The following is a 25,877-nucleotide window of genomic DNA, read 5'->3' on the forward strand; positions in this document are numbered from 1 at the left end:
TTTGTAGGAGACTTTATTGGGAGATAAAAAATTCAAACGATATTTTGTAGTAGTTCAGTTTATCTTGCTTATCAAACGATATTGGGAGAGAAGAAATTTAAATTTGAATACCTTTGAATGCAAAGTTAAGCAATCTCACAATTCGATCCCAAAAAAATAAAAAATAAAGTGATCACAAAGATTTAAAATTTTCATTTCCTATCCATTAATTTTGAGTTAAAACTCATCAGTTGGCATGGAAAACAAGTTAGGGTTATTATTAATGATATGGGCCATAATGTTGATCGGACAGGTTGGCCATGGCCACCACAATCATGAATGTATTGTCAATTTTAAACAAATTAGGGCCCATGCAGTGCAGGTAAATGGAAACATACAAAGAAACTTGTTTTCGATTACATTTTTGCTTCATTTTTTTGCACGAGTTACCATGGCCAAATGCTCTAAGAAAAATGTATCCTACAATTTGTATTGGTGTAGCACAAGACATTGCCACATCACAAGAACGTACCCAACCATTTTATTGCATAAGCATAACACATGATCAGCAAAAAAAAAGTAAAACAAAAATACAATTACAAATACAAAACACTTGAAGGCTCTCTAAACTAAACCCCAAAACCGTGATAACCACCACCAAATTGTCCACCCTGAGCACCAAAACCAGTTGTCATCATCGGCATGTGACAAAGCCGATGAACTGCCGGTACAGGCGGCAGCGCCCCCGGTGTCAATGTCCCATTCAGAATTCTCACCTCATGAAGCCTAGCAGCCACCTTCTTCCTCACATCCTCCAATGACATCAAGTAATGCTCAACTTCCTGCACATCTAACACATCCAAATCAACACTCTCATCCTCCCACCAAAACCTCTCACCACACCCACCCACCACCTTCTTCATCCTCACCTCCTCTTTCACCTCCACAACCCTCCTCTTCTGCTCCTCCAACTCTTTAATTGCCTCCATGTACTCCTTGTTGAACTCCGCCATGGGCACTCTATTAGGGTTTTGGTCTCCTGCGGTGTCATCAAACACCGCAGGAGGAGCAACCCCACTACGGTAGCAGTCTAGCACTGTCTCCACATTCGGGTGCCCGTAGCAGAACACTTTGCCCGCCGTGGAGAAAACAATGACTCCCACCTCAGCGCCGCACAAAACGCTCAGCTCCGCCGCCTTTTTGAATATTCCAGAACGGCGCTTGGAGAAGGTGACTTGCTTGTTGTTGAGATTCTCGAGCTTCTTGATCTCGATTCTCTTGCGGCCTTGGGTCCTCTTGGGAAGTTTTCTCAAGATAACCATGGTGACAATATATGAAGATCCAAGATCAAAGAGAAAGGTTAAAAATAACTTTTAAGTTCATTTTGGAGAGTTTCTTTGTGTGTGTATATATATTATAATTTTGTTTGACTTTGCAGCTAATAAATTTCTCTTTTTTTTTCTTTTTTTTTCTTTTTTTGGGGGGGAATTAAGTCCTAAAATTTTGTAATTTATATAAGACTGATGATGAGGATGATCTTTTCATGACGATCAGTCTACGTGCATGTGTGATCTTAATTTGTGAAATTATATACCAAAAAATCAGCATAAAAGATTCTTATATTCTACGAAAAGGAAAATTAATTTGAATTTGAATTATGGAACTAGTTGTATTTAATTAATTTCTACCTTGTAATTAACCAAAATTTCTTTCGATTATTATTAGGGCATATTAATTTTAGTTTTGAGTGTATATAGGTAACTTAACTTTCAAGCGCTTGTATTAATCTTTTGTTTTTCCGTTACGTATCTTAATATGTTTGACAAGAAAAAAAAAAAACCAAAATTAAAACAATTAAAAGATTGTGGTTCCCAAAAATAATATATGAATAAAAGATTGTGAATCTGTGTAATAATGAGACAATGAGCAATAATAAGCCTAGAAGATTACGGCCTAATTCCCACAATAGAATATTAATTAATCTAATTGATCTTTTTCTTTCAAAAAAGATTCTAGTTTATCATTTTATGTTTGCTAAACCCCAAAAAAAAAAAAAACACACCAACAGAACAATGAGAATAACAAGAATTGAAGGAAAAAAAAAAGTGAAGATTAGTGATGGTACGTAGGTTATTCTTTGGTCTTTTATTTGTAGGGTATACCTATCTTATCTAAAAAAGAACTGCAAAAATTGGTCTAAAATTAGAAAACAGGCTTTACTGCTGAGGAGAATTTTTTTTTTTTTTCAAAAGAGGGCCCAAGACGAAGGCTTTTTACCCATGTTTCCTTTGGGCCAAACAATCAGGAGACTTGATCCACAAGATTATAATCTTTGTTGCCCAAATTTGAAGTTAATTTGAATTTTGAAGTTCAATTCCATCCAATAATTTCTCCAAGACAAGATGAAGTGTAATGAATTAATTCTCCCTTTCATAAACAAAACAATCCCATCATTTTTATACAAAAAAAAAAGCTAAATAACAATTATTTTTAATCCGACAATCCGCCTTACCCTCTCTTCTTCTTCTCTTTTTTTTTTTTGAAACGTTCTCTCACCTCTTATTATCCATTCTCATATTTGTCTCTCTAAAGGAAAAGAAAAACTATTTGGTATGAGCTCATGGATACAACTTGTGCTTACAAAACCAATATGAAAGAAATAGTGTCTAGAGATCATATACCATTTCGAGACACTTAACCTAACGCTAGACTTAAAAGTCTTCACAATTCATCATCGTGTTCGGCAGGATAGATTGAAAAAAGGGGGACTGAAAAGAGTAAAGAAATCACCAATGGGGTGTTAATTGAATTAGCATAAGCTTTTGGTGTGCTCCCAAGTGGTCATGAGTTCAAGCTCCCATGATACCTGTGTGTGAATTTTCCCCCTTCTCTTTCCTAATTTTGGCACACACAGAAAGAGTTAATAAATAAATCTTACAAATATAACTTTAATTAATTAAAAATCTAAAAAGACAGATGTATATATAATGATGGTAGCAGGGTCTTTAATTGCTCTTATTTCAAGTTCTTCTGTCTTCTTCCTCTTTCCAGACGGATATAGCGGTACGGTGCAAATATGGGGCCATTCTTGGAATGGACGCAACCACAAGTTCAAATGGATTGGGACCTTTGGCAGTGTAAATAAATAATAAATTCTTTGAAGGGGAACTAAAATCATGCCGTGATTTATCAATTACTCACCGAAGTTGACTAGCTCAGAAGAAAAGTGGGGAATTTCATTGCCCCCTCTCAATCTCATGAAGACAATTTTTATTTTTTGGTAATATAAAAGCTCTAACACGAAATGACTATTGAAGCTAAATCAATAACATTATTTCTACCATATTTATTACGTGGCCCATTTGTATTAGAGAGGTGATCAACAATGTGATAAGTAAATATGGTACAAATAACTGTCCTCTTTATGTTTTGAGCACACGACCTAGATTCGAACTTAAATCATCATCTAATGTTATCAATAGAATGCAAACATGGGCTTAGCCAAGTAGTTGGCTAGAACGGATGTGCTCGCCGCTCTGCACCCGAATTCGAATCTCCCTCCTTATAGTTTAAATTAATAGAATATTGCTTGTATGAAAAAAATTAATAAATAAATAAAAATGTTATCAATGGCATAATAACTACTCATGGTTTTTGGGAATATGCTTGAATATGTTGAATAAAATGCTTTTGTACCTAGTTTTAGTAAAACCAAAACAAAAGAAAACAAAACAAAAGGCACTATCTTACGAGACGAGCTAGAATCAGTAGTATCTTATGAAATCCCAAATGTCCATTTGACCATAGGCCAATTGCGTCATTAACCCCATCTTCGTTGCGTCATTAACCCCCTAGTAAATTGTTAAAGCAGTAGTAGCCAAGTAGAAGGCAAATAAATACCCACATGCACTCTAGAGTCTAAAAGTCGTTATTTGATTGTGTCACCATTTCTGGTTTTTTTTTTTTTTTTTTTTTCTTCCTTAAATTTTTTGATTGTGTTAACATTTTCGTATTTGATTATGACTACGATTCATTTCCATTGTGGGTTAGCCTTTTCTTTACCTCCTTTTGCCTCCATGACAGCTCAAATTAAAGTGATCTCAATAATCACCTTCTTTTCCCTTCCCCTCTAAAAGCTTCAACAAATTTTGTACAACCACCATCACATAATGAGAGAGAAACACTGAGACAATTGGGTTCCAGGAAAAACATCAAGAGAGAGAGAGAGAGAGAGAGAGAGAGAGAGAGAGAGAGAGAGAGAGAGAGGATTTAATTGCTTCATTACTTGTGTGTACATGTGTAGCCAAGCCATATGGCTAATGCTAATACTAGAACAACAACAGGAGCAGCAGCAGCAGCAGCAGCATCAACTTCAAAGTTCATCAAATGTGTGACAGTTGGAGATGGAGCTGTTGGGAAGACATGCCTTCTCATCTCTTACACCAGCAACACTTTCCCTACTGTATAAACTTTCTTTCCTTTCTGTCAATGGTTCATTGAGTTTTAGTTCCTTATGATTTTTCTTTCTGGGTTCATTTTTGTTTTTGAACTTCTTAATTGGCAGGATTATGTTCCAACTGTTTTTGACAACTTCAGTGCCAATGTCTTGGTTGATGGGCAAACTGTAAATCTGGGTCTTTGGGATACTGCTGGTACTCTCTCTCTCTCTCTCTCTCTCTCTCTCTCTCATGTATAATTCACATGCTCAATGGGAATTTTGATCCTTGGTTGCTAGCTTGTACTTCAGATTTCTGTCAATTTAGTTATGTTTGACATGTAAGTGGAGATCAATTGTTTACCACAACAAAGAAAAACATAAAAATTGTATTTTTGTTTGATTTTATCATCACCAAAAGTTATCTGATAATTTGTTTTGATTTATTTCTCAAGTTAAATTGGCTTAAGTCTGCATCTTTGAACCTCGTGTCAATAGAAAGAACAAACCATCCAAAACCTTCCATAGAAAGAACCATGTATCCTTAGCAATGAAACAAAGCAGAAAGCCATCTTCATAATATCAATAAGTGACACATGAATGTTATATTTTCAAGATAAAAAGGAAATTTTCCAGAAAATTGAACTGTAAAGCTGGTTTTAGAAAAAAAAAGAAAAAGAAAAAAGAAATATTAAAGATATGATTAATTACCAAAGCAATAATATATATATATATATATATATATATATATATATATCAGTCATATTCACATCTTATATTATAAGCACTTTCTCATTGATGTTTCAAACATGTCAAGTTTTTGGTAATGTGAAAAAAGGTGGTGTGAGCACTACTGCATCAGATCCTAAAAGGGCCTTGCTAGATGCAGCGATCATTATACTTCAGGTGCTATAAGGAAAGCAAAGTGCAATTTCTTCCATCAACTTAAGAAGAAAAAAGAAAAAGCAGGAAATAATGCATTTGAATGACAGCTACATGTGACAGCAAAAAACCGGTCTCAATAAAAGTTTTCCCTTGCCTTTGAAAACCATTTTCTTTTTTTTACAATCTATGAAATCTTCATATGCAGGTCAAGAAGATTACAACAGGCTGAGGCCACTGAGTTACAGAGGAGCTGATGTTTTCCTTCTTGCCTTTTCCCTCATTAGTAGGCCTAGCTATGAGAACATACCAAAGAAAGTAGGTTTCTTTATCTCTCTTCTTTATCTATTAAATTCTTCTCAAAGATTCACTTTTCCTATTTGCATGTACCTAATGCATATACTAATCAGATTCTATGCCTTTCTCTTTTTCACTTCTTGTTATGTTGGAGAAGTGGGTCCCTGAGCTGAGACATTATGCTCCATCAGTGCCTATAATTCTGGTGGGGACCAAACTAGGTAATCCATTCTTTCCACTACCAAACCCAATTTTTTCTACGTTCTGCAAATTGGATTGACAGAGGTAGCTGTATAGTGTGCAGTTTCTGCATTCTCTAAATAATTGAGTATGTTTGGTTGAGAATGATAAAAAGTGAAGCATGAAAGAAGAAGATTTCTTTTTATCTCTGTCTGAAAAATATGGATTTTCTGGTATGGCAGATCTGAGAGAGGATAGACAGTTCCTAATGGATTACCCTGGGGCATGTACCATCTCAACACAACAGGTAGATTTTCCACTACAGCTACTTTTTGCCTTTCCACAAACATGCTTCTGTAAAAGCTGTGTCAAAATTATTGGTCCTTGTTATTGCTGTTTGGATATTAATAAGGCAGATAAACAAAAGAAAAAGAAAAAATGGCTTTGACTTACAGATCAGTAGTCTTATGTCCGAACTTCCGTAGCATCTTGACAGTAGTATGTGTAAGAGAAAACTCTCCTCCCAATATCACTCGTATAAAAAACAAAAGAAAAAGAACAAAAGGGAATTCAAGGTTCTAGACCTCATTATAATATTATCCCAGGAAGTTCACTAATCACTGAACATGTTTTACTTTTTAGTGGATATGATGCCCTTGCTGTCTTGTTATGGTGTGTTTAATTCCTAAAGCTGAACTGGATTATGCCACAAACTTCTGGTGCTGTTTTTTTTTTTGGGTAATTTATTTTATTATTTATTATTCTAAAGCATTTCTTAAATATTTTAGGGTGAAGATCTGAGAAAACGAATAGGAGCTGTGGCATATATAGAGTGCAGCTCAAAGAAACAGCAGGTATGCCTCACATGTGCAAATGTGCTCATGAAAAGAAAAATGTGTTTCCAGTATGTAAAAGTCAATGCTTGGTCTTCATGAGGAACTCCATATGTTGAAAATCTTATTGTTCAAATTGCAGAATGTGAAGACTGTTTTTGATGCAGCTATCAAGTTGGCTCTGCATCCTCCAAAGTCCAAGAAGCAAAAGAGAAATTTGAACATCTGCAGAGTTCTTTAATCTCTCTCTCTCTCTCCTTGACAGCTTCTTTGACACTTTTGTTCATTCTTTTCAACCCTCTTTTTCTTTCTGGGTGCTTCCTTCTCTTTTCTGGGAGAAAAGTGTGCAATATTCATTGTGTTTTTTCTTTTAACTTCATTATAATGTTATTGGGTTTGGGGTAAATCATGGTGGACCATTTCAAAAAAATAGTATGTGCTCAAACTATGTATCAAGCATGCCAAGAAGCTTTTCCTGCCTTTCAGAACTTGTGGCTCTTTTCAGTTCTGTTACACCGGAAAAAATAGTTGGATGCCACAAATAAACATCAAAACAAAAAAAAGGCCCAAGTAACTAAACTAGTCTGAAACCCAAAAAAAAGGCCCAAGTAAATAAACATCAAAACCAAACTAAACACTTCAAATTGGTTTGATTTGTCCAGTTTGTACCGCTATATGGCCTATCCAATTGAAGTTCAATCACAAACTTAGCCAAATCCAACCACAACAAATTGTAAACTGTGCAGTAGGAATTAATTAACTCACTCTTGCACTGCTTAGGTAGTACTAGGCTTTTGTACTTACTTGTCCATTTCAAGACAAATAAATAGAGTTCTTGTATGGCCAAAAGATAAAAAATAAGGGAATGTTCACTAGTTCATTAATTCCTAGTTCCTACCTGTGAGCTCCGGAATTTTTTTCTCATTTTGTTAAGCTCACTATATTAATTGCACGGTCTAATTTGAGAATTTTGGTGTTTTGATGTCATGTGAAAATAGTAGACGTTACTACGAGCATGTGGTAGTTTTCGGATAATTTTTAGGAGTTTGGAGATTATTTAACTAACCACAGATTATGTCATTGTTATTTCGTAATTAATTCAGAAGTGGGTGTGCTGTCATCCAATTATAATCTACATACAATTTAATATTCTGGGTTGATGATCAGCTTCAACTTCTCTGAACAACCCAAGAAAATCAACCTTATGAGCAAAAGTCAAACCGTCCAACTGAAGACGAAGGCTCAAAACGACGCTACGTCACACTTAAACCATCAGCCATTCACGTTAAAGGAAGATTGAAGACGTAACGTAAGTAGGACGGCAGTAAGGAAGTTCTTCTTCCCCCTCCTCCTGGTTTTCGTGTACCATGAAGGCATTGATGTCACCTAAAAAAAGATCTCAACTCTCAAAAACACAAACATCATATACATGAATTGCGTATTGCATTGATCTCAACTCTCAAAAATTTGATTTTTTATTATTATTTTATACGAGCGATATTGGAGAAGGGAGAATCGAACTTAAAACTAGAAGAGCATAAATAAATACTATTAACCACTTAAACTACAAGTCCAAAAAAACTTAATTTCTGTATGTACTGAAAAATTAAATCTACATTTTTTTAGCACGTTACTTTACTTTTCGCTTATATAAATTTCTTTAGGGTTTAGGAATCTGCTAAGGAAATGGCTACCTGATATATTCTCTAACACATGTACGGTAAAGCTTTTGATTCATTATTTTATGGATCTTTCAATTATATTATACGTCATCATTCGTGAGTGAGTTTCTCTCCAATGTTCTATAGATTTGACAAAAGAATTAGAAGAGGACAAATATGTTTAGGTAGTAGGTACATCATCTCATATGTATGATTAAGGGGACCCTTTATCTTGGCATTTTTTTGCAAGTGGGAGACCAACCAAGTATACAAAATAAATAAATTAGTATAAGAAGTTTCCTTAATTGTTTAGACACAAGTTACGCACTCACATATATATAAAAGAAAGGGGTTTTAGACACACGGTTTAGTGGTTCTTTTCAAATCATTTGAGGTTTTATAGACTTTAATGAGACATGTTTATGACCTGAATTCAAGTTATAGACGACAATTCTTTAGGAAAATAAAAATTAAAAGAGACTTTGATGGGAAATCAAACTAAAGCCCAATTAAGTGAGTGATTATAGAATAATGTAGTACGTTCATGTAATATAATTTGTCCACATGTTATAATATAAGTGAATATTTATTAATACTATTTCTTAAAAATAGAAAAAGATCAACCGTGTCGTTATTATAACACGTATACAAGTTATACCACGTGGTCTATACTACCGTTAATATTCTATAATTCTCATATATATTATTATAATGCAACATAGTTCACCTTTTTTTTATTTAAAAAAAAATACAAACCCCATTTACCGAGCCCAAAACTAAAATACAAATTTCTTTATCAGTAAATATTTTTATCACTAATACCTAATTTTTTTTAAACTCAATTATGTATGGTATATCTAACCAAAAAGAAACAGAAAAAAAAACATTTATATCTTTTTTGTTTCGATGACAAAAAGTTTAGGGGTAGCCAACCCCATTCTAGGATTAGGGCGTACGAAGGTCGCTTTGAAGACTTACAAAGGAAATTTAAACCTTTTTTTTCCTGTTTTTACATATTACTCACCAAAAGAAAAATATGGACTTTATGGCCAATTAATCTCTCAAGTCCTTTTTGACCACCAAACATTGAAAAGCCCAAGCCAATAATTTACCCAAAAAAACACTATAAAGTCTTGAAAAGTTTGATGGCACCGAAGTCTTCAGGCGCATTACATGACTATTCTACCTAACCTACTCGTTCATCCGCCTCATTCTTCTCTCCTCAGAGGCTTTGAGCTCATCCAAATGCCCGAAAACATAGCACTCTAATTTTAGAACCCCAAAACCAAAAACCAACCACGCATATACACAAAACACAACGCGCGCACACAAATGGATAATCAACCAAAACACTCCTCTATTGGATCCAATCTTGCCTGTCTCTCCTTACTCTTGGCTTGTGCTGTTTATCTTTGTATATGGTCTTCTTCATCCTCCCTCATAAACCCTCTCTTTAGCTTTCAGAAACATGATGCCCAATGCCCGTCAAAGAACCCAGTAAGTTACATAAATGCTCTTAACCGTTTGAGTTACATAGTGCTAGCCATTGGCCCGCCTCTGCCTCAGTTTTCTAAATTGTTTTTTTATTATTTAATTTTTGTGTGTTTTTTTTTCACAGACCACCACTACATTTAATGTGGCTCCAGATGAGCTTTTGGCCACCCTAGACAAGGCCTCGATTGGCAACAAGACTGTGATCATTGCTGTTATAAACAAGGCCTACGCAGTCCAAGAGGTCAAGGCAGACACCACCATGCTTGACCTTTTCATCGAGAGCTTTTGGCAAGGGGAGGACACTAGGCATCTGCTTGATCATCTTGTGCTCGTGGCGGTTGATCAGACGGCCTACGATCGCTGCCAGTTTCTGAGGCTCAACTGCTACCGGCTGGAAACGGACAGTGTTGATTTTGGGGGAGAGAAGCTTTACATGTCTCAAGATTTCATCAAGATGATGTGGAGAAGAACTTGGTTTCTGTTGGAGGTTCTAAAACGCGGTTACAGCTTCATATTCACGGTAAACTTCTAATTTTTGTCTTCTTTAATCAAATATTTTAACCACCATGCTAAAGTGTCTGCTATAATGATGCATAAAACGAAAGGAAGTACTGATTAAAATGCTTCTGCTCTCGATGGACCTTAATTACCCTTAAATTTGTCTTTTTTTTAATTATTTTCTTTTAAATATTTAGAAGTGAAAACAATTGACAATAGCCTTTTTTAGCTTTTTAATTCCATTTGGTTAAATTAGAATGGAGTACAAACACATAGAAAGCCTAGGACGAGAAAACTTTCATGCAGCGGAATAACTTATTTTTTTAATTATAAGTATGTCTTTGTATGTGCTATTTTTATGTCATCTTTATTTTAGAGCCACTCATTTAAAACTTTACGAGTTACGGTAAATATTGTGAGAGAAAGTTGACAAAGAGTTTTTGTATGCACTCCTAATTGAAGTTTTTATGGTGGTGCAATTTCCAATTGTTAAGAACAAAATTCAGAACATGTTTTCAATTATTACTTGGCATGCCCCAAAAGAAGGCGGCAAAACAATCTAGGCTTAGAAAATAGGGTGGCAGTTTGTGAAGATGGGATGGGTTGTGGCCCCCGTGGGTAGTCATACGACGGGTGGCTAATGGTGGCGGTGGTGGAGAGAGATATTTAGGGGTTAATTATGTTTATATAGATTGACTTTGTTTAGGAAACTGAGGGATAAAGACTATTTCAAAATAACGTAATTGATTGGCTCATCGAAATAAATAAATAAATGCTTGTTTATAGAAAAATAAAAAATAAAAAATAAATTCATGAAACTAGTCTCTGATGGTGACATGTTGCTTTCTGCGCGGTATGTTGCTAAAAATCTGGGAAAGTTTTTGAGTGGAACAGCAACAGATGGCAGGGATGTCTACCTCTCATCAATCACATGAAAATAGTGAAAGACAATTATGAAAAATACAGTCCTGATCTCTTGGACTATAGGGTCTAAGAAATTTGTGGTCACTCACCGTTGGTTACTTATTCTTGCACTTTTTTTAAGAAATTTTTTTGAACTATTAGATTAATATCCAATGATAGATGATCACAATCTCTTAAATTCTTGTGGTTCAAAAAATCGAGACTGATGAAAAACAATCTTCTTTTAATATTAAGTTATTTTTGTGGTCCGTTGTATATATAGAACATAGATATACATATATATATTTATTGCCGACACTTTTTTTAGCCAAATATCTTATGATTTTTTTTCCATCTCCTTTTCTTCTGTTGTGTATACTCATTTGGGAGGAGAAAAAGGAATAAATCCCTCACCATGTCACTTTCCACGACAGAAGGAAAGTGAATACCTGGTTGGGCATTAAGCTGGTCGTTCAACTAATTCAATAAATTAGTCAAAATTCAATGAAAACATAGGCAAGTGGCGCGTAATTTACCACATAAAAATAGATTTCGTGTTGTTTTATTAGAAACTACAGATGAAACATAACTTTCAAAATTTGAGTTTCAATACACAAATTCTGGAGATTCAGCCTTGCAGGAATTTTATGGGTTGGAGAAGTCATCTTTGAGTGCCCTTCTTGTACGGCTCTTTAATTATTTTCTCGACTATGCAAATTAATCAAACGGCCCCAATGATGGAGCCGTGATTGACAATGACAATTCGACTTTTTTTTTTTTTTGACAATCCTTTTTCCTTCTTTCCCCATCTCTTAAATATTCATATGTTTCTTGATTTCTTGCTCCTTCCTTTAGTCTTTGTGAGTATCTCTTGGGGGTAAGCATACAACCTGAACCTGATTCTTGTTGGGGTACAAAGACTCGTGCATCACATGCTTGAGTTGAGAAATGTATTGGTTGACATATGATAGGTTACACACAAAGCTCAACAAGTCTTAAATTTGATTAGCATCGAATAACTATTTATGAACGTGTGTTTTCCATTCACAATTTGACAATATAATATAGCATATGCCAAGTATATTATATTACATATACGATAAATTTTTCTTTTCAAATAATTTGACGTATGTTATCATATTTTTAATATGTACGGTTCTAAACGAGAATGCCCCTTTTATTTGTAACAGGACACTGATGTTTTGTGGCTAAGGAACCCGTTCTCAAGACTAAGCCAGAACGAAACTGAGGATTTACAAATAAGCACAGATATGTTCTTTGGAGATCCATGGAACGAAACACTAATCAACACTGGCTTCTACCACATCAGATCGAACAACAAGACCATTGCACTGTTTGATAGATGGTACAACATGAAGGACAATGCCACGGGACAGAAAGAGCAGGATGTCCTATTAGACCTAATCCGAGGGGGCATCATTGGGCAGCTGGGACTTAAGGTTAGGTTCTTGGACACCCTCTATTTCAGTGGCTTTTGCCAAGATAGCAAGGACTTTGGGGCAGTGACCACTGTCCATGCCAACTGTTGCCGGAGCATCGTGGCCAAGGTTAAGGACTTGAAGGCTGTCCTCCGGGACTGGAAGCAGTTCAAGAAGACCACGGCCCAGAAAACAACTGCCGGTCTAGCAGCAGATGGTTTCCAATGGTCTGGCCACTGGGGATGCTGGAATTCATGGAAAGTTCCTAATGACACTGGGAAAGCAAATCATAAGGCATGAATGGTCTAAAGAGAAAGATTAATCATAAAAGAAACCAATAGGTTTTTTTTTTTTTTTTTTTTAATTTTTTTTATAAATAGGTGTAAGGGTAAGTTCGTTGAATACATAAGCCTCCACACAAATAGTTCGTTGAGTACATCTTAGGTTATCGCTTCTTCTTTTCTCATTATTATCAAAATAAATTTAGAGGTAATTTAAAAAGGGTAAATTCAGAAACTGTAGTAAAAATTAAGGATTTAGAATGTCTTATAGGGGTCTTCTCAATTTTTCTTAGAGCACTGTTTTATTTTCCCCCATTTATTTTATGAAATTACATAAACCACATTCATCAATCACATTGTAAAGACTATCCATAATAAATAAAAGTGTGATTTGGGCTGTGGATTTAACAGTAAATGCATTTTCAAATTATGGTATTGGCAAATTTATGGCTCATCCAGTGGTGGTGTGCGAATATATAATTGAGTTATTTACACTAACATCTTTTGAGGTTTTTGACTTTTTCACAAAACTTCTTTAGAATTTACACAAACACCCCCTGAGGTTTTAAATTGTTTTCACAAAATTCTTTTTCATTGATTTTTCATCCAAAGATAGAGGATTTTATACAAAAAAAAAAAAATTTATCCAAATGACAAAATTGGCCTTTGAAGGTAGATTGATATACTTCATTTTATGCATGCACATGGGTGTGTTAGGGCTTCACAAATTGAAAACCTATTTTCATTTTATTTCTCATAATAAAATTATTAAATATGTTCTCTTTGCTTCGCAAATTATGCAACATTGACACTTACCCCATTGATACAAAGAAATGGAATCCCCCGTATCATTTCTTTATCAGTATCATACTTTGAAAATGATTATAAATATTGTGCATCTAACTGAAGAATGTTTTCTTAAATATAATCGTATAGATGTTGGAGCAAGACATTTTCTCAGACCTTAGGCTTCCAAAATAATAACCTGAAAAACTAATGAATTTCTGGGGTGAGGGGCATTGTTAGTGTGTTGCTCAAGGATTCTGCAAAGATCAAGTAAGTAAACTAGTTGAATTGAACTTAAAGTGAAAATATCTAGAGCTCTAGAGCAAGAGGTTTATAGTTTTAAGGGGTTAAAATCAGTAACTTCTGCACGCAGGCCAGGAATTGCATACCTTAGTTTGTTCATGAGGTGCACTAGCTTCACATGCACATGCATCCCGGGGTTCTGAAATGAGAAAACCTCCCCTGATAGATTCGAAAAAGATATATCCCTTTCTGAGCTTGGACCTTCTAATACTTGTTCCTTGGGCCCGTGGGCAATATATTTTATGATAGGTTTTACTTGGGGCTCATGTTCCTCTAAGAATCCTTCACTTGTGTGGGTCCCACCTCGGCCCATCTAAAACCAAGTCCGACCTTCTAGGGGTATTTTAATCTTTTACCTTTTTAATACCAACATGCGTAACACATTATTTTTACTAGTCTTACGTTAACGGTAGCTTCTATAACGAGGAGTCCGACCATTTTGAGGTACTTTAATTTTTTCCCTTTTAATACCAATATGTGTATGACACTATTTTTTTTAGTCTTATATTAACGGGAGCTTCTATAATAAGGAATTTAGAGTGAGAAGCTTATTTGAGAGATTCGATTCAACCATCAAACCATTTAAAATGTTTAAGTCCATTGATTTCCTTACATTTGTTAATGATGGAATTGAACCTTTTAAATAAACACCTCACTCTAAATTCCTCATTATAACTTTTTTGTACATTAACTTAACAAAGAATTGTTGGTTACCTTTTGGGAGGCCTAAAAGATAAAAACTCTAGACTAAAAAACTACTATGTGAGGTTTGGTTACAAGAGGTGAGTTTCTAATCTCCATTACGAATTTGAATAATTGTTGATTTATATTGAGAGGTGTTGAATTTCGTTGAGATAGTGACGTAACCACTAGAATTTGAAGATAAGTTAAATGTTATGATTATTTCTAAAGTAAATTTTCATATAGAAGTTTAGTTTATTTTAAATATGATAGTCATATTTGTTTGATGACCTTTTCTATTGAGAAGAGCAATAGTATACTAAATTTATACACATTACACGGATTCTACGATTCGAACCCAAGACTTTTTTTGAAAGAATAATTACTCCAAACTACTACACTAATGAATCCTTTACAAATATGATGATACGAGATAAAAGTTATTTGTTTCATATTAATCCTAGAAAACATATCAAATGAAGAAGAAAAAAAAAGCTAAACAAAGTTTAAACAATATAAGGTGGCCCATCAGTCTGGACCATTTTGCCTTGCCTTGTGATTCATTTGAAATTGGTTTGTGGAGGGGTCATGCGTTTCTTACCAAACTAATTCATATATCTCACCTTGATATCAATAAATATTCAATCTCTTGAACAACAGGGGTCTAAAAGATTTGTGGTCACTCATCGTTGGATGTAAATTCAACGGTTCACTCACTCTTATACTCATTTTAAAATTTTTTTTTTGAACCATTGGATTAATATCCAACGGTGGGTGACCACAATCTCTTGAACTCCTGTAATCCAAGAGATCGAAACTGTAGAATAAGATTGGTTGATGATATTGTTGGAATTATTATCAGGTTTTTCTTTTCTTTGTTACAAGCAATACTCAGGAAGGAAAAATCTAACATAGTTCGTGCCTTATAAAATTATTTTTTATAAATACGGAGACGGTTTCACTATGACTCCCGCTTTGTGTAGCCTCAAAGTTTGCTCCGACGGGTTTGTGCACCTGGCAAGATCCAATATTTCCAACTTGTCTGCTCTTAAGTCGTAAAGTCACCTGGCAACCCATCCTTGTACGTAATGTAAGTCAAATATATCAAATGGTAAAATCAAAAACAAAAATTGTTTACTCTCTCAATTATCCATACATATATATCAAATGTGAATCACATTATTATTAAGAAATATCTTTGTAATTACTTTCCCAAATTAGTGTAGGTCAAATCCCACTAATATTGGATCACTACTTTTAAGCTTTAACAATAGGATTGATAGAAGGTTATGTATGTATATATGTATTGTATTATTTTATACAAACAGTATTAGAGGAGGGGGAATCGAACCTAAGACTTCAGGAGCGTAAAAAAATACTTTTAACTACTTAAACTACAAGCCCCATATGAAAAAATTTGATTTGTGTATGTGCTGGAAAATTAAATCTACATTTTTTTAGCATGTCACTTTACTTGTCGTATATAAATTTCTTTACCAAGAAAAACTCAATTTAGATTAAACTTGGGTTGTAGGTTGAATAAGTAAATAAATTTCTTTACCAACAAAAACTCAATTTAGATTAAACTTGGGTTGTAGGTTGAACCATGTTAATCACGCATGCTCAATAATATGCCAAATCTTTGAATAAATAAATAAATTAAGTGAGTAAATTAAGTTTAAGCAATTGGAATCTCTTTTAAGATGAATAAATTAAGTTTAATAAGCAACATTTCTCTCAACTTTATCAATTGGTTTTAATTTTTTTTTTTAATAAGTATATTCTCTAACATATATGTACGATAAAGCTTTTGATTCATTATTTTATTGATCTTTCAATTATATTATACGTCATCATTTGTAGTACGGTAATACGGTTACGTGATATAATTTGTCCACATGTTAGGTCATCTCCAGTCATAAGCACTGACGGATCTACAGAGGCGTAAGGAGGTGCAGCTGCACCTCCCTTCGCCGGAAAAAGCTTTGAAGGTGCCTGAAAATGCCCCTTTGCTAATGCCCACAACAGCTATGGTTGCCATGCGATGTAAGCTCTATGAGGCGCCGTCAATGACTTATTCCTCTCGAAGAAGAAGACCCAACCTTGACTCAACTTTTATTTTCCTCTAGATTTTAAGCGAATGACGTCAGATTAAGATGCATGGGTTTTTTGTAATGAACGATGTGTTTCATGTAGTCTGGTTTCATATAATAAAGACACCACCATTTGATTTGTAAAATCCCCTATTTTATCAAAACTCTACCTTATAATTTTAATAGTAAATTTAGGTTTTGCCCATAAAAAAACTTTCACTTTTGAAAAAAGCCAAAGCTTTTTCAAAAAAGACAGAAAAACCTCTCAACTTTCAAACCAAAGACATGCAAATGTAAAGGATTCCTTAGGAAATCAAAAAATAAATAAAGGCAATTTTGTCCATTTTGGCTTCTTTTAAAAATTTTCTCTCTCCTTTGGTTTTTTTCCAAAATCTCCCTTTTAATTCCATATAATCTCTACCATTTTCATTCACCCAATAGAATCACTGCACTTAGCCTCTATTTTAATGTTTGGAACCTTGCCACTACTGAAGTCATTTAATGAAATCACAATTTATGACCACAATATATATATATATAGTATAAAAAAGTCATTTTAGTTGTTTTATATTTTCTTAGGGTCCGATATTCTGTTTCGTCTTCACCACCACTGTCAGTGTTTCTTCTTTTTTTCTATTTTATTTTTTTCATTTTTGTTTGTTTGTTATTTATTTATAATTTGTTTACTATTATAATAATAATTGTTATTATTATTATTGATTTGGCTCTATTTATATTTCGAATGATTAATACAATAGAACTGAATAGATGATCAATTTCGATTTATTTGTTTAATTGATAATTTGATATGCATTTCAATTAGATTAATTGAAATTAATTTTTTAATATATTTTTCATAATTTTGTTATTTAGATTAATCTTTCGTTAGACTCTAAAGATATTTGGTTGTTAATTATTTTATTGTTTTTGAGTTTTTAGTCTTTTATTTATTGCCCATTTCCTGAAAAATTTCTAGATCCGCCTAAATGTAGTCCATGGCTAAAAATTTAGCCCTCCAAAATATTAATTTTTTAAAGAATAGTGCAGAACTAAATTTTTCCATCTCCAGCCATGAATGGCTATACTTTACGGACCTTCATATTTTATTATTTTGAGAAAAACTATGGTAAAACACTCATATATTCCACAACTATGTATTATTTAATTTAACTAAACTATGATTCTGAGACAATATTTTTTAAACAAAATGAACTAAAAATATTTTAAAAGGTTTTAAATCAATAAATAAAAAATAACTTTTCAATCAACGGTTATGAATGATTATAAACCAATTATATTTTTTTTAAAATAAAAAAATTTAAAAAAATTTAAAAAGGTTATTAAAAATAAAAATAAAAACCTAACTGCTAACTAATGTCAACGCGCCTTTAATATTGGCTGTTGGATCTGCAATTACACGAGATGTTTCATGCTTTTGTCCACGCGTGATACTTTCTCATCTTGGAAAGCACATGTGCTGGGCCCACAAAAAAATTTGGTCTAGGCCAAAACATGGCTACATTTGGCCTAGTTAAATGGCCAAATGTGGGCCACTAAATTTGCCAAAAAAAAAATTTAGTCCATGACTGGAGATGAGTTTTGCATTATTTTAGGGGTATATTTGCCCTATGGCCCATGGCTGGAAATGGCCATATAGTATAAGTGAATATTTATTTATACTATTTTCTAAAAGGAGAAAATATAAACATTGTCGTCCACCCATATTATAACACGTATACAAGTTATATCATGTGATCTATACTATCGTTTGTATTCTATAATTTCTCATGTATATTACCATAATGCAACATAATTCACCTTTAAAAAAATTAAAATTCAAACCCCATTTACCAAGCCCAAAACTAAAATACTCATATCTTTATCAATAAATATGTTTATCATTAATACCTAATTTTTCTTAAACTCAATTATGTATGGTATATCTAACCAAAAAGGAACAGAAAAGAAAAACATTTATATCTTTTTTTTTAATGACAAAAAGTTTAGGAGGAGAGGAGGTTATCTCATCCCAAGTTTAGGGCATACCAAGACCTCTTTGAGTACTTACAAAGCGAGTCTTAGCTCATTTCAAAAGAAAAACATGGACTTTATGGCCAATTAATCTCTCAAGTCTTTTTTTTAAAATTTTTTTTAACCACCAAACACTGAAAAGCTCAAGCCAATAATTTACCCAAAAAAACACTATAAAGCCTTGAAAAATTTGATGGCACCGAAGTCCCTCAGGCGCATTACATGACTATATTCTACCTAACCTACTTGTTCATCCGCCTCATTCTTCTCTCCTCAGAGGCTTTGAGGACATCCAAATGCGCGAAAACCTAGCACTCTAATTTTAGAACCCAAAACCAAAAACCAACCACGCATATATACAAAACACAACGCACACACTCAAATGGATAATCAACCAAAACACTCCTCTATTGGATACAATCTTGCCTTTCTCTACTTACTCTTGGCCAGTGTTGTTTTTCTTTGTATATGGTCTTCTTCATCCTCCGTCATAAACCCTCTCTTTAGCTTTCAGAAACATGACGTCCAATGCCCGTCAAAGAACCTAGTAAGTTACATAAATGCTCTTAACCGTCTGCCTCAGTTTTCTAAATTGTTTTTTTATTTTTGTGTGTTTTTTTCACAGAGCACCACGACCACCACTACATTTAATGTGGCGCCAGATGAGCTTCTGGCCACCCTAGACAAGACCTCGATTGGCAACAAGACTGTGATCATTGCTGTTGTAAACAAGGCCTACGCAGTCCAAGAGGTTAAGGCAGACACCACCATGCTTGACCTTTTCATCGAGAGCTTTTGGCAAGGGGAGGACACTAGGCATCTGCTTGATCATCTTGTGCTCGTGGCTGTTGATCAGATGGCCTACGATCGCTGCCAGTTTCTGAGGCTCAACTGCTACCGGCTGGAAACGGACGGTGTTGATTTTGGGGGAGAGAAGCTTTACATGTCTCAAGATTTCATCAAAATGATGTGGAGAAGAACTTGGTTTCTGTTGGAGGTTCTAAAACGTGGTTACAACTTCATATTCACGGTAAACTTCAAGTTTTTGAGTTTTTATGAAAAATAGCCAAAATTTATCCCTTACTTCCATAAATGTCAATTTTTATAAAACTTTTAAAAATAGCAAAAAACTCACATAAAAATACTCAAATGCTCTCAAAACTAAAACCCACATCAATCTGAAAAAGCAAAGCCTGCATCTCTGTTTTCAATTTGATTTCAAAAATAAAAATAGAGTTTTGATATATCATTGGAGGGCATTTGAGTCTATTTAGGTGAGTATTTTGTTATTTTTGAATTTTTTTAAAAAAACTAACATTTATGAAAATAAGGGATAAATTTTGACTATTTTTTATAAAAACTTTTAGATTTTGTCTTCTTTAATCAAATATTTTAACCACCACGCTAAAGTGTCGGCTATAGTGATACATAAAACGAAAGGAAGCACTGATTAAAATGCTTCTACTCTCTTAATTACCCCTAAATTTGTCTTTTTTTTTTTCTTTTAAATATTTAGAAGTGAAAGCAATTGACAATAGCGTTTTTTTTTTTTTCTTCTTTTTAATTCCATTTAGTTAAATTAGAATGGAGTACAAAAACATTAAAGCCTAGGATGAGAAATTTTCATACATCGGAGATATGCCAATAGAAATGCATTATCATAAAGTACGAATAACGCTCTTTTTAATTAGAAGTATGTTTTTGTATGTGCTATTTTTATATTATCTTTATTTCAGAACCACTCATTTAAAACTTTACAAGTTATGGTAAATATTGTGAGAGAAGGTGGGCAAAGAATTTTTGCATGCACACCTAATTGAAGTTTTTGGTGGTGCAATTTCCAATTGTTAGGAATAAAATTCAGAACATGTTTTCAGTGATGACCTTGCATGCCCCAAAAGACGAAGGCAAAACAATCTAGGCTTAGAAAAAAGGGTGGCAGTTTGTGAAGATGGGAAGGGTAGTCATAGGACGGGTGGATGATGGTGGTGGTGTGGAGAGAGATATTTAGGTGTTAATTATGTTTATAGATGACTTGTTTAGGAAATTGAGGGATAAAGACTATTTCAAAATAACGTCTGTTTTCTCTAGAAAAAAAAAATTACATTTAAAAAAAAAAAAAAACGAACCTTTAGAGTAAAAAGGAGGTAAGAAAAGGTGACATTTTTTTATTCTTCTCTTAAGTAACCTTTTTTATTATTTGATTTTTTAACAAGGTGGTGAGAAAGTTTTAAAAAAAACTACTCTTGTAAAAAAGTCAATATATTTATAGTACATTTAGGTTTTAGCCACAAAAAAAACTTAGTTTTTTGTGTGTGATGCATTAAGGTTTTGGCCACCAAAAAACTTCTTTTTTTTCCAAAGTCTCTCCATATTTAATGAGGGTAAATTTGGAAGACAAAACTTAGTTTTTGTGATGCATTAATGACATTGTTTGAAATGTAAAGAAAATTACACATATCAAGAAGAGAAAGGAGAAGGTTGTTAACATTCCCCTTTAAATAAACAAGCTTCTTTTAAAATTAAGTTATTTTTTAAGGTCCGTTGACATTATTTATTTATTTTTTGTGAAAAGATTTATATTTTAAAATTGAAACTGCGGGAGACTTCGTAATTTTAGTGATAAAGTACCTAAACCAAATTCATGATGAGAGTTCGACTCTTCTTTTTCTATTTTTTAGGTCATATATAGTCATGGGCCTCAATTATTCATAAAAACAAATAGGGTTAATGACTGAAATGGTCCCCCACTATTGCTCTAGTATCATTTTGGTCCACCAACTAAAATTTTCATTTGAACCGTCCTTCAACTTTTTATTGAGTATCAAAACGGTCATACCGCTGAAGTCTGTCAAGTTTATTATTAAATTGAGGGGTAAAAATGTCTCTATGAATTAAAATAGTAATATATAATTAAAAATTAAAGGAAGCTATTATAAAACTTAGAAAATTGTAAAAAATTGAATCGCACAAGCCATATGCCTTTTTCTTTTCCCATGAGATTGACCTGAACAATTAATATTAAAAAAAATTCTCTATTGTTTAAATTAATTTAAAAAATAAAATCAGATAAATATAAAAATAAAATCCACCAACATAGCTTCTTTTTTTTTCCTGACATGGACTCAAAAAGTAATAATATTTTATCTATTGTTTAAATTAATTAAAAATTTTAAAATTAGATAAATACAAAAAAAATCAAAATAATTAAAATAATTGTATATGGATAGTTTTACCCCTTAATTTAACAATAAAATTGACAGATTTTGACGGTAGGATCATTTTGATACAAAATAAAAAGTTGAAGGATGATTCAAATGAAAATTTTAGTTGGTAGACCAAAACGGTACTGTAGCAATAATTGAAGAACCATTTCAGTCATCAACTCAAAACAAATAAGTATGAAACTTTGATTTCCCATCTCAACTAAGACATTTCTTTTTTTAATTTAAATATATGTTCTTCCATATAAGTTTTTTGTTTCTTTTTATTCACCTGAAAGACAAAATACAGAAGTAAAGTACTAATGATAACATAAGGATAATCTTCTAACCCTACCTTTTGTTAAATCTTTTTAAAAGAAACATTACCACATTTGTATATTTAGAACATGCATATATATATATATATATTTGGAAATATAAATATAAATATATATATATATATATAGGGTGATTCCTTAAATAATTTTATTTGAGGAACGCCCTTTAAGGTTCCATACAATTTTTTTTTCGAATGATCCAAACCATCTATTTTTTAGGTATTCATTCATAGATCATCCTTACACAAAATTAGATAAATCAGAAACCGTTTCGACATCCCATTGTGTCATACAAAATCAATGAATACGGTGATTCAAGAAAGTACTAAAATTTCAATAACTCAATTGAATGGTCAAATGATATCAGATTCAAGTTATTTTTTGTAGATATGATCTTTGAATGAGTATCTATAAAATAGATGGTTTGAATTAGTGAAATACAATCCAAAGTGGGCTCTACATATATATATATATATGTATTCTATTGCCGACACTTTTTTAACCAAATATCTTATGTATGATTTGCTTTTCATATTTGTTTGTTTGTTTGTTTGTTTGTTTTGGTGTACTCTTTTGGGAGGAGGAAAAAGGAATAAATCCCTCACCATGTCACTCTCCATGACAAAAAAGAAAGTGAACCCCTGATTGGGCATTAAGCTGATAGTTCAATAAATTAGTCAAAATTCAATGAAAATTGGTAGGTGTGCGTAATTTACCACATAACAATAATAGATCCTGTGTTGTTTATTAGAAACTACAGATGAAACATAGGATGTCAAATTCCGTAAAATGGTCAATATATAACTTTCAAAATTTGAGTTTCAATACAAAAATTCTGGAGATTAAGTCTTGCAGGAATTTAATGGGTTGGAGAAGTCATCTTTGAGTGCCCTTCTTGTAGGGCTCTTTAAGAATTTTCTCGACTATGCAAATTAATCAAACGGCCCCAATGATGGAGCCGTGATTGACAATGACAATTCAACTTTTTTTTTCTTTGACAATTAAGGGTATCGGACCCTTTTTCCTTCTTTCCCCATCTCTTAAATGTTCATATGTTTCTTGATTTCTTGCTCCTTCCTTTAGTCTTTGTGAGTATCTCTTTGGGGTAAGCATACAACCTGAACGTGATTCTTGTTGGGGCACAAAGACTCCTGCATCACATGCTCGAGTTGAGAAATATATCATCGTCCACTGTCTTGTGAATACGGATATTGGTTGACATATGATAGGTTACACACAAAGCTCAACAGGTCTTAAATTTGATTAGCATCGAATCTATGATAGATTACAAATTATTTCTGGGCATGTGTTTCAACTCTTAGTTTGACAACTGAATATAACATATGCCTAGTATATTGTATTACATATACGATAATTTTTTCTTTTCAAATAATTTGACGTATGTTATCATATTTTCAATATGTACCATTCTAAACGAGAATGCACATTTTATTGTTACAGGACACTGACGTTTTGTGGCTAAGGAACCCGTTCTCAAGACTAAGTAAGAACGAAACTGAGGATTTACAGATAAGCATAGATAAGTTCTTTGGAGATCCATGGAACGAAAAACAGCCAATCAACACTGGCTTCTACCACATCAGATCGAACAACAAGACCATTGCACTGTTTGATAGATGGTACACCATGAAGGAGAATGCCACGGGACAAAAAGAGCAGGATGTCCTAGTAGACCTAATTCGAGGGGGGATCATTAGGCGGCTGGGACTTAGGGTTAGGTTCTTGGACACCCTATATTTCAGTGGCTTTTGCCAAGATAGCAAGGACTTTGGGGCAGTGACCACTGTCCATGCCAACTGTTGTCGGAGCATCGGGTCCAAGGTTAAGGACTTGAAGGCTGTCCTCCAGGACTGGAAGCAGTTCAAGAAGACCACGACCCAGAAAACAACTGCAGGTCTAGCAGCAGATGGTTTCAAATGGTCAGGCCACTGGGGGTGCAGGAATTCATGGAAATCCTAATAACAATGGGAAAGCAACTCCTAAGGCATGAATGGTCTAAAGAGAAAGATTAATCATATAAGAAACAAATAGTTTTTTTTTTTTTTTTCTTTCTAGGTGTAAGGTAAGTTCGCCTCCACACAAATAATTCGTTGAATACATCTTAGGTCATCGCTTCTTCTTTTCTCATTACTAGCCTCCATGACGCGCTTTCGCGCCTGCAAGAGGCTTTTTTTAAAAAAAATTTAAATTTATTTTAGAATTAAAAAAGATAATGGGTAGTTGTGTTCCCTAAAAATAGGATCCATTATCTGCTTTTTCTTTTTCTTTTTCTTTTTTTAAATATGAAAAAATATGAATTTACTGTATTATCCTCATTTAATTAATAATTTGAATTCTTAATGTTTGCATTAACCAAGGGTATTTTCTGGTATTTTGAATGTTTCACCATTCTCTGCCTTTTGCTTTATATATATAGATTATCAAAATAAATTTATATGTAATTTAAAAAGGTTGAATTCGGAAACTGTAGTATAAATTAAGGATTTAGAATGTCTTATATGGAGTCCGGTTTACCTGTTACCAAAGTTCATGTGTCCCCCTGTTTCCCTGCTAGTTTCGTGACATGTGGCAAGCCACTTAACACTACTTAACTCTGTTAACTCTTTTTGCTTCTTTTTACTGTTTGTTTTTTTTGCTTTTTCTCCCTGTTCTGCCCCTTTCTCTCTTCTCTGGTTCCCTCTCCCCCTCTCTCCTTCGTCTCCCCTCCTCTGCTTCCTTTTTTATTATCTTTTCCAGTTCTCCATCACCACGTTTTTTCTCTCTCTTCTTTTTGTTTTTTTGATTTTTTGCTTTTTCTTTGTTTTTCTTTTTCTCTCATCTCCTTTTTTATTTCTTTTCTTAGTTTCTCCTTCACCCCCTTTTTCCCTACTTTATTTTCTGAGTTCCTCTCTCCACAAACTCACAAAGGTTTATATTTGGGACTAATTAAATGGGTTGGATTGGGTGATGTTGGGTTATCTAAATTGGTTATGGAGGGTTCAACAATTATCTAAATTGGTTATGGAGGGTGCAACAATGTCTTGCTCTTATTTTGTCCTATTGGTTGTGGAGGGAGCAATAATATGATATGTATATCATGCCTGCAAATCTGCTTCTATTGACTCCAAGGATAGACGGTTTCGAGGCCATTACATATACCGATGCCCCATTCTCTATCACACTCGGGCAAAACTGACCCTCTTTCTATTATTTCCCCTGCTCCAGCAATGACCTGTTTGATAATCACTCCCTCGAAATCTTGAGCCTTTATAGCCTGATATATACTCGTGAGGACGTTCCCTCTTATGGCCACCCTCGTGATTGCTATACATGGTATTCATTCTCTTCATGCATGAGTTGTAATTATATCTCTTGGGTTTGTTTTTAGTTCACAGTTCCAAGGAATTTCAGATTGCTGGAAGAGCACGAGAGGGGGAGAGGGGGATGAAGAGAGAAAGGGGCAGAACAGGGAGAAAAAGCAACAACAACAAAAAAACAGTAAAAAGAAGAAAAAAGAGTTAACAGAGTTAAGTGGTGTTAAGTGGCTTGCCACATGTCAC

At 33.7% G+C, this 25,877-nt stretch overlaps 4 protein-coding genes across 4 annotated transcripts; 3 read left to right on the top strand and 1 right to left on the bottom strand.

Annotated features, from left to right (window-relative positions):
• Positions 1–374: 374 nt before the first annotated feature.
• Positions 375–1,330, bottom strand: LOC117619749 (agamous-like MADS-box protein AGL62). Its single transcript, XM_034349774.1, has one exon. The coding sequence runs from the start codon at positions 1,299–1,301 to the stop codon at positions 609–611; it is 693 nt and encodes a 230-aa protein (XP_034205665.1). The 5' UTR covers positions 1,302–1,330; the 3' UTR covers positions 375–608.
• Positions 1,331–4,073: 2,743 nt separating this feature from the next.
• LOC117618848 (rac-like GTP-binding protein ARAC4) lies at positions 4,074–7,012 on the top strand. Its single transcript, XM_034348594.1, has 7 exons — positions 4,074–4,441; positions 4,544–4,631; positions 5,505–5,614; positions 5,751–5,814; positions 6,016–6,080; positions 6,562–6,627; positions 6,749–7,012. The coding sequence occupies exons 1-7, from the start codon at positions 4,292–4,294 to the stop codon at positions 6,845–6,847; spliced, it is 642 nt and encodes a 213-aa protein (XP_034204485.1). The 5' UTR covers positions 4,074–4,291; the 3' UTR covers positions 6,848–7,012.
• Positions 7,013–9,433: 2,421 nt separating this feature from the next.
• On the top strand, positions 9,434–12,948 carry LOC117619240 (uncharacterized protein At1g28695-like). Its single transcript, XM_034349152.1, has 3 exons — positions 9,434–9,764; positions 9,886–10,281; positions 12,353–12,948. Exons 1-3 carry the CDS (start codon positions 9,600–9,602, stop codon positions 12,899–12,901), a joined length of 1,110 nt encoding a protein of 369 aa, XP_034205043.1. The 5' UTR covers positions 9,434–9,599; the 3' UTR covers positions 12,902–12,948.
• Positions 12,949–19,120: 6,172 nt separating this feature from the next.
• Positions 19,121–24,297, top strand: LOC117619602 (uncharacterized protein At1g28695-like). The gene is made up of 3 exons (XM_034349594.1): positions 19,121–19,323; positions 19,402–19,806; positions 23,779–24,297. The coding sequence occupies exons 1-3, from the start codon at positions 19,159–19,161 to the stop codon at positions 24,295–24,297; spliced, it is 1,089 nt and encodes a 362-aa protein (XP_034205485.1). The 5' UTR covers positions 19,121–19,158.
• The last annotated feature ends 1,580 nt before the right edge of the window (positions 24,298–25,877 follow it).

The sequence above is a fragment of the Prunus dulcis genome, chromosome 2 (genome assembly GCF_902201215.1).
Source record: "Prunus dulcis chromosome 2, ALMONDv2, whole genome shotgun sequence".
In the NCBI taxonomy this organism is placed as follows: Eukaryota; Viridiplantae; Streptophyta; class Magnoliopsida; order Rosales; family Rosaceae; genus Prunus; species Prunus dulcis.

Bases quoted from the DNA above. Each gene is read 5' to 3' on its own strand.
- LOC117619602 (XM_034349594.1), top strand. From the start codon at position 19,159: ATGGATAATCAACCAAAACACTCCTCTATTGGATACAATCTTGCCTTT. The intron at 19,324-19,401 runs GTAAGTTACATA...TTTTTTTCACAG, and splicing joins AATGCCCGTCAAAGAACCTA to AGCACCACGACCACCACTAC. The intron at 19,807-23,778 runs GTAAACTTCAAG...TTATTGTTACAG, and splicing joins GTTACAACTTCATATTCACG to GACACTGACGTTTTGTGGCT.
- LOC117619240 (XM_034349152.1), top strand. From the start codon at position 9,600: ATGGATAATCAACCAAAACACTCCTCTATTGGATCCAATCTTGCCTGT. The intron at 9,765-9,885 runs GTAAGTTACATA...TTTTTTTCACAG, and splicing joins AATGCCCGTCAAAGAACCCA to ACCACCACTACATTTAATGT. The intron at 10,282-12,352 runs GTAAACTTCTAA...TATTTGTAACAG, and splicing joins GTTACAGCTTCATATTCACG to GACACTGATGTTTTGTGGCT.
- LOC117619749 (XM_034349774.1), bottom strand. From the start codon at position 1,301: ATGGTTATCTTGAGAAAACTTCCCAAGAGGACCCAAGGCCGCAAGAGA.
- LOC117618848 (XM_034348594.1), top strand. From the start codon at position 4,292: ATGGCTAATGCTAATACTAGAACAACAACAGGAGCAGCAGCAGCAGCA. The intron at 4,632-5,504 runs GTACTCTCTCTC...CTTCATATGCAG, and splicing joins GGGTCTTTGGGATACTGCTG to GTCAAGAAGATTACAACAGG. The intron at 5,615-5,750 runs GTAGGTTTCTTT...ATGTTGGAGAAG, and splicing joins ATGAGAACATACCAAAGAAA to TGGGTCCCTGAGCTGAGACA.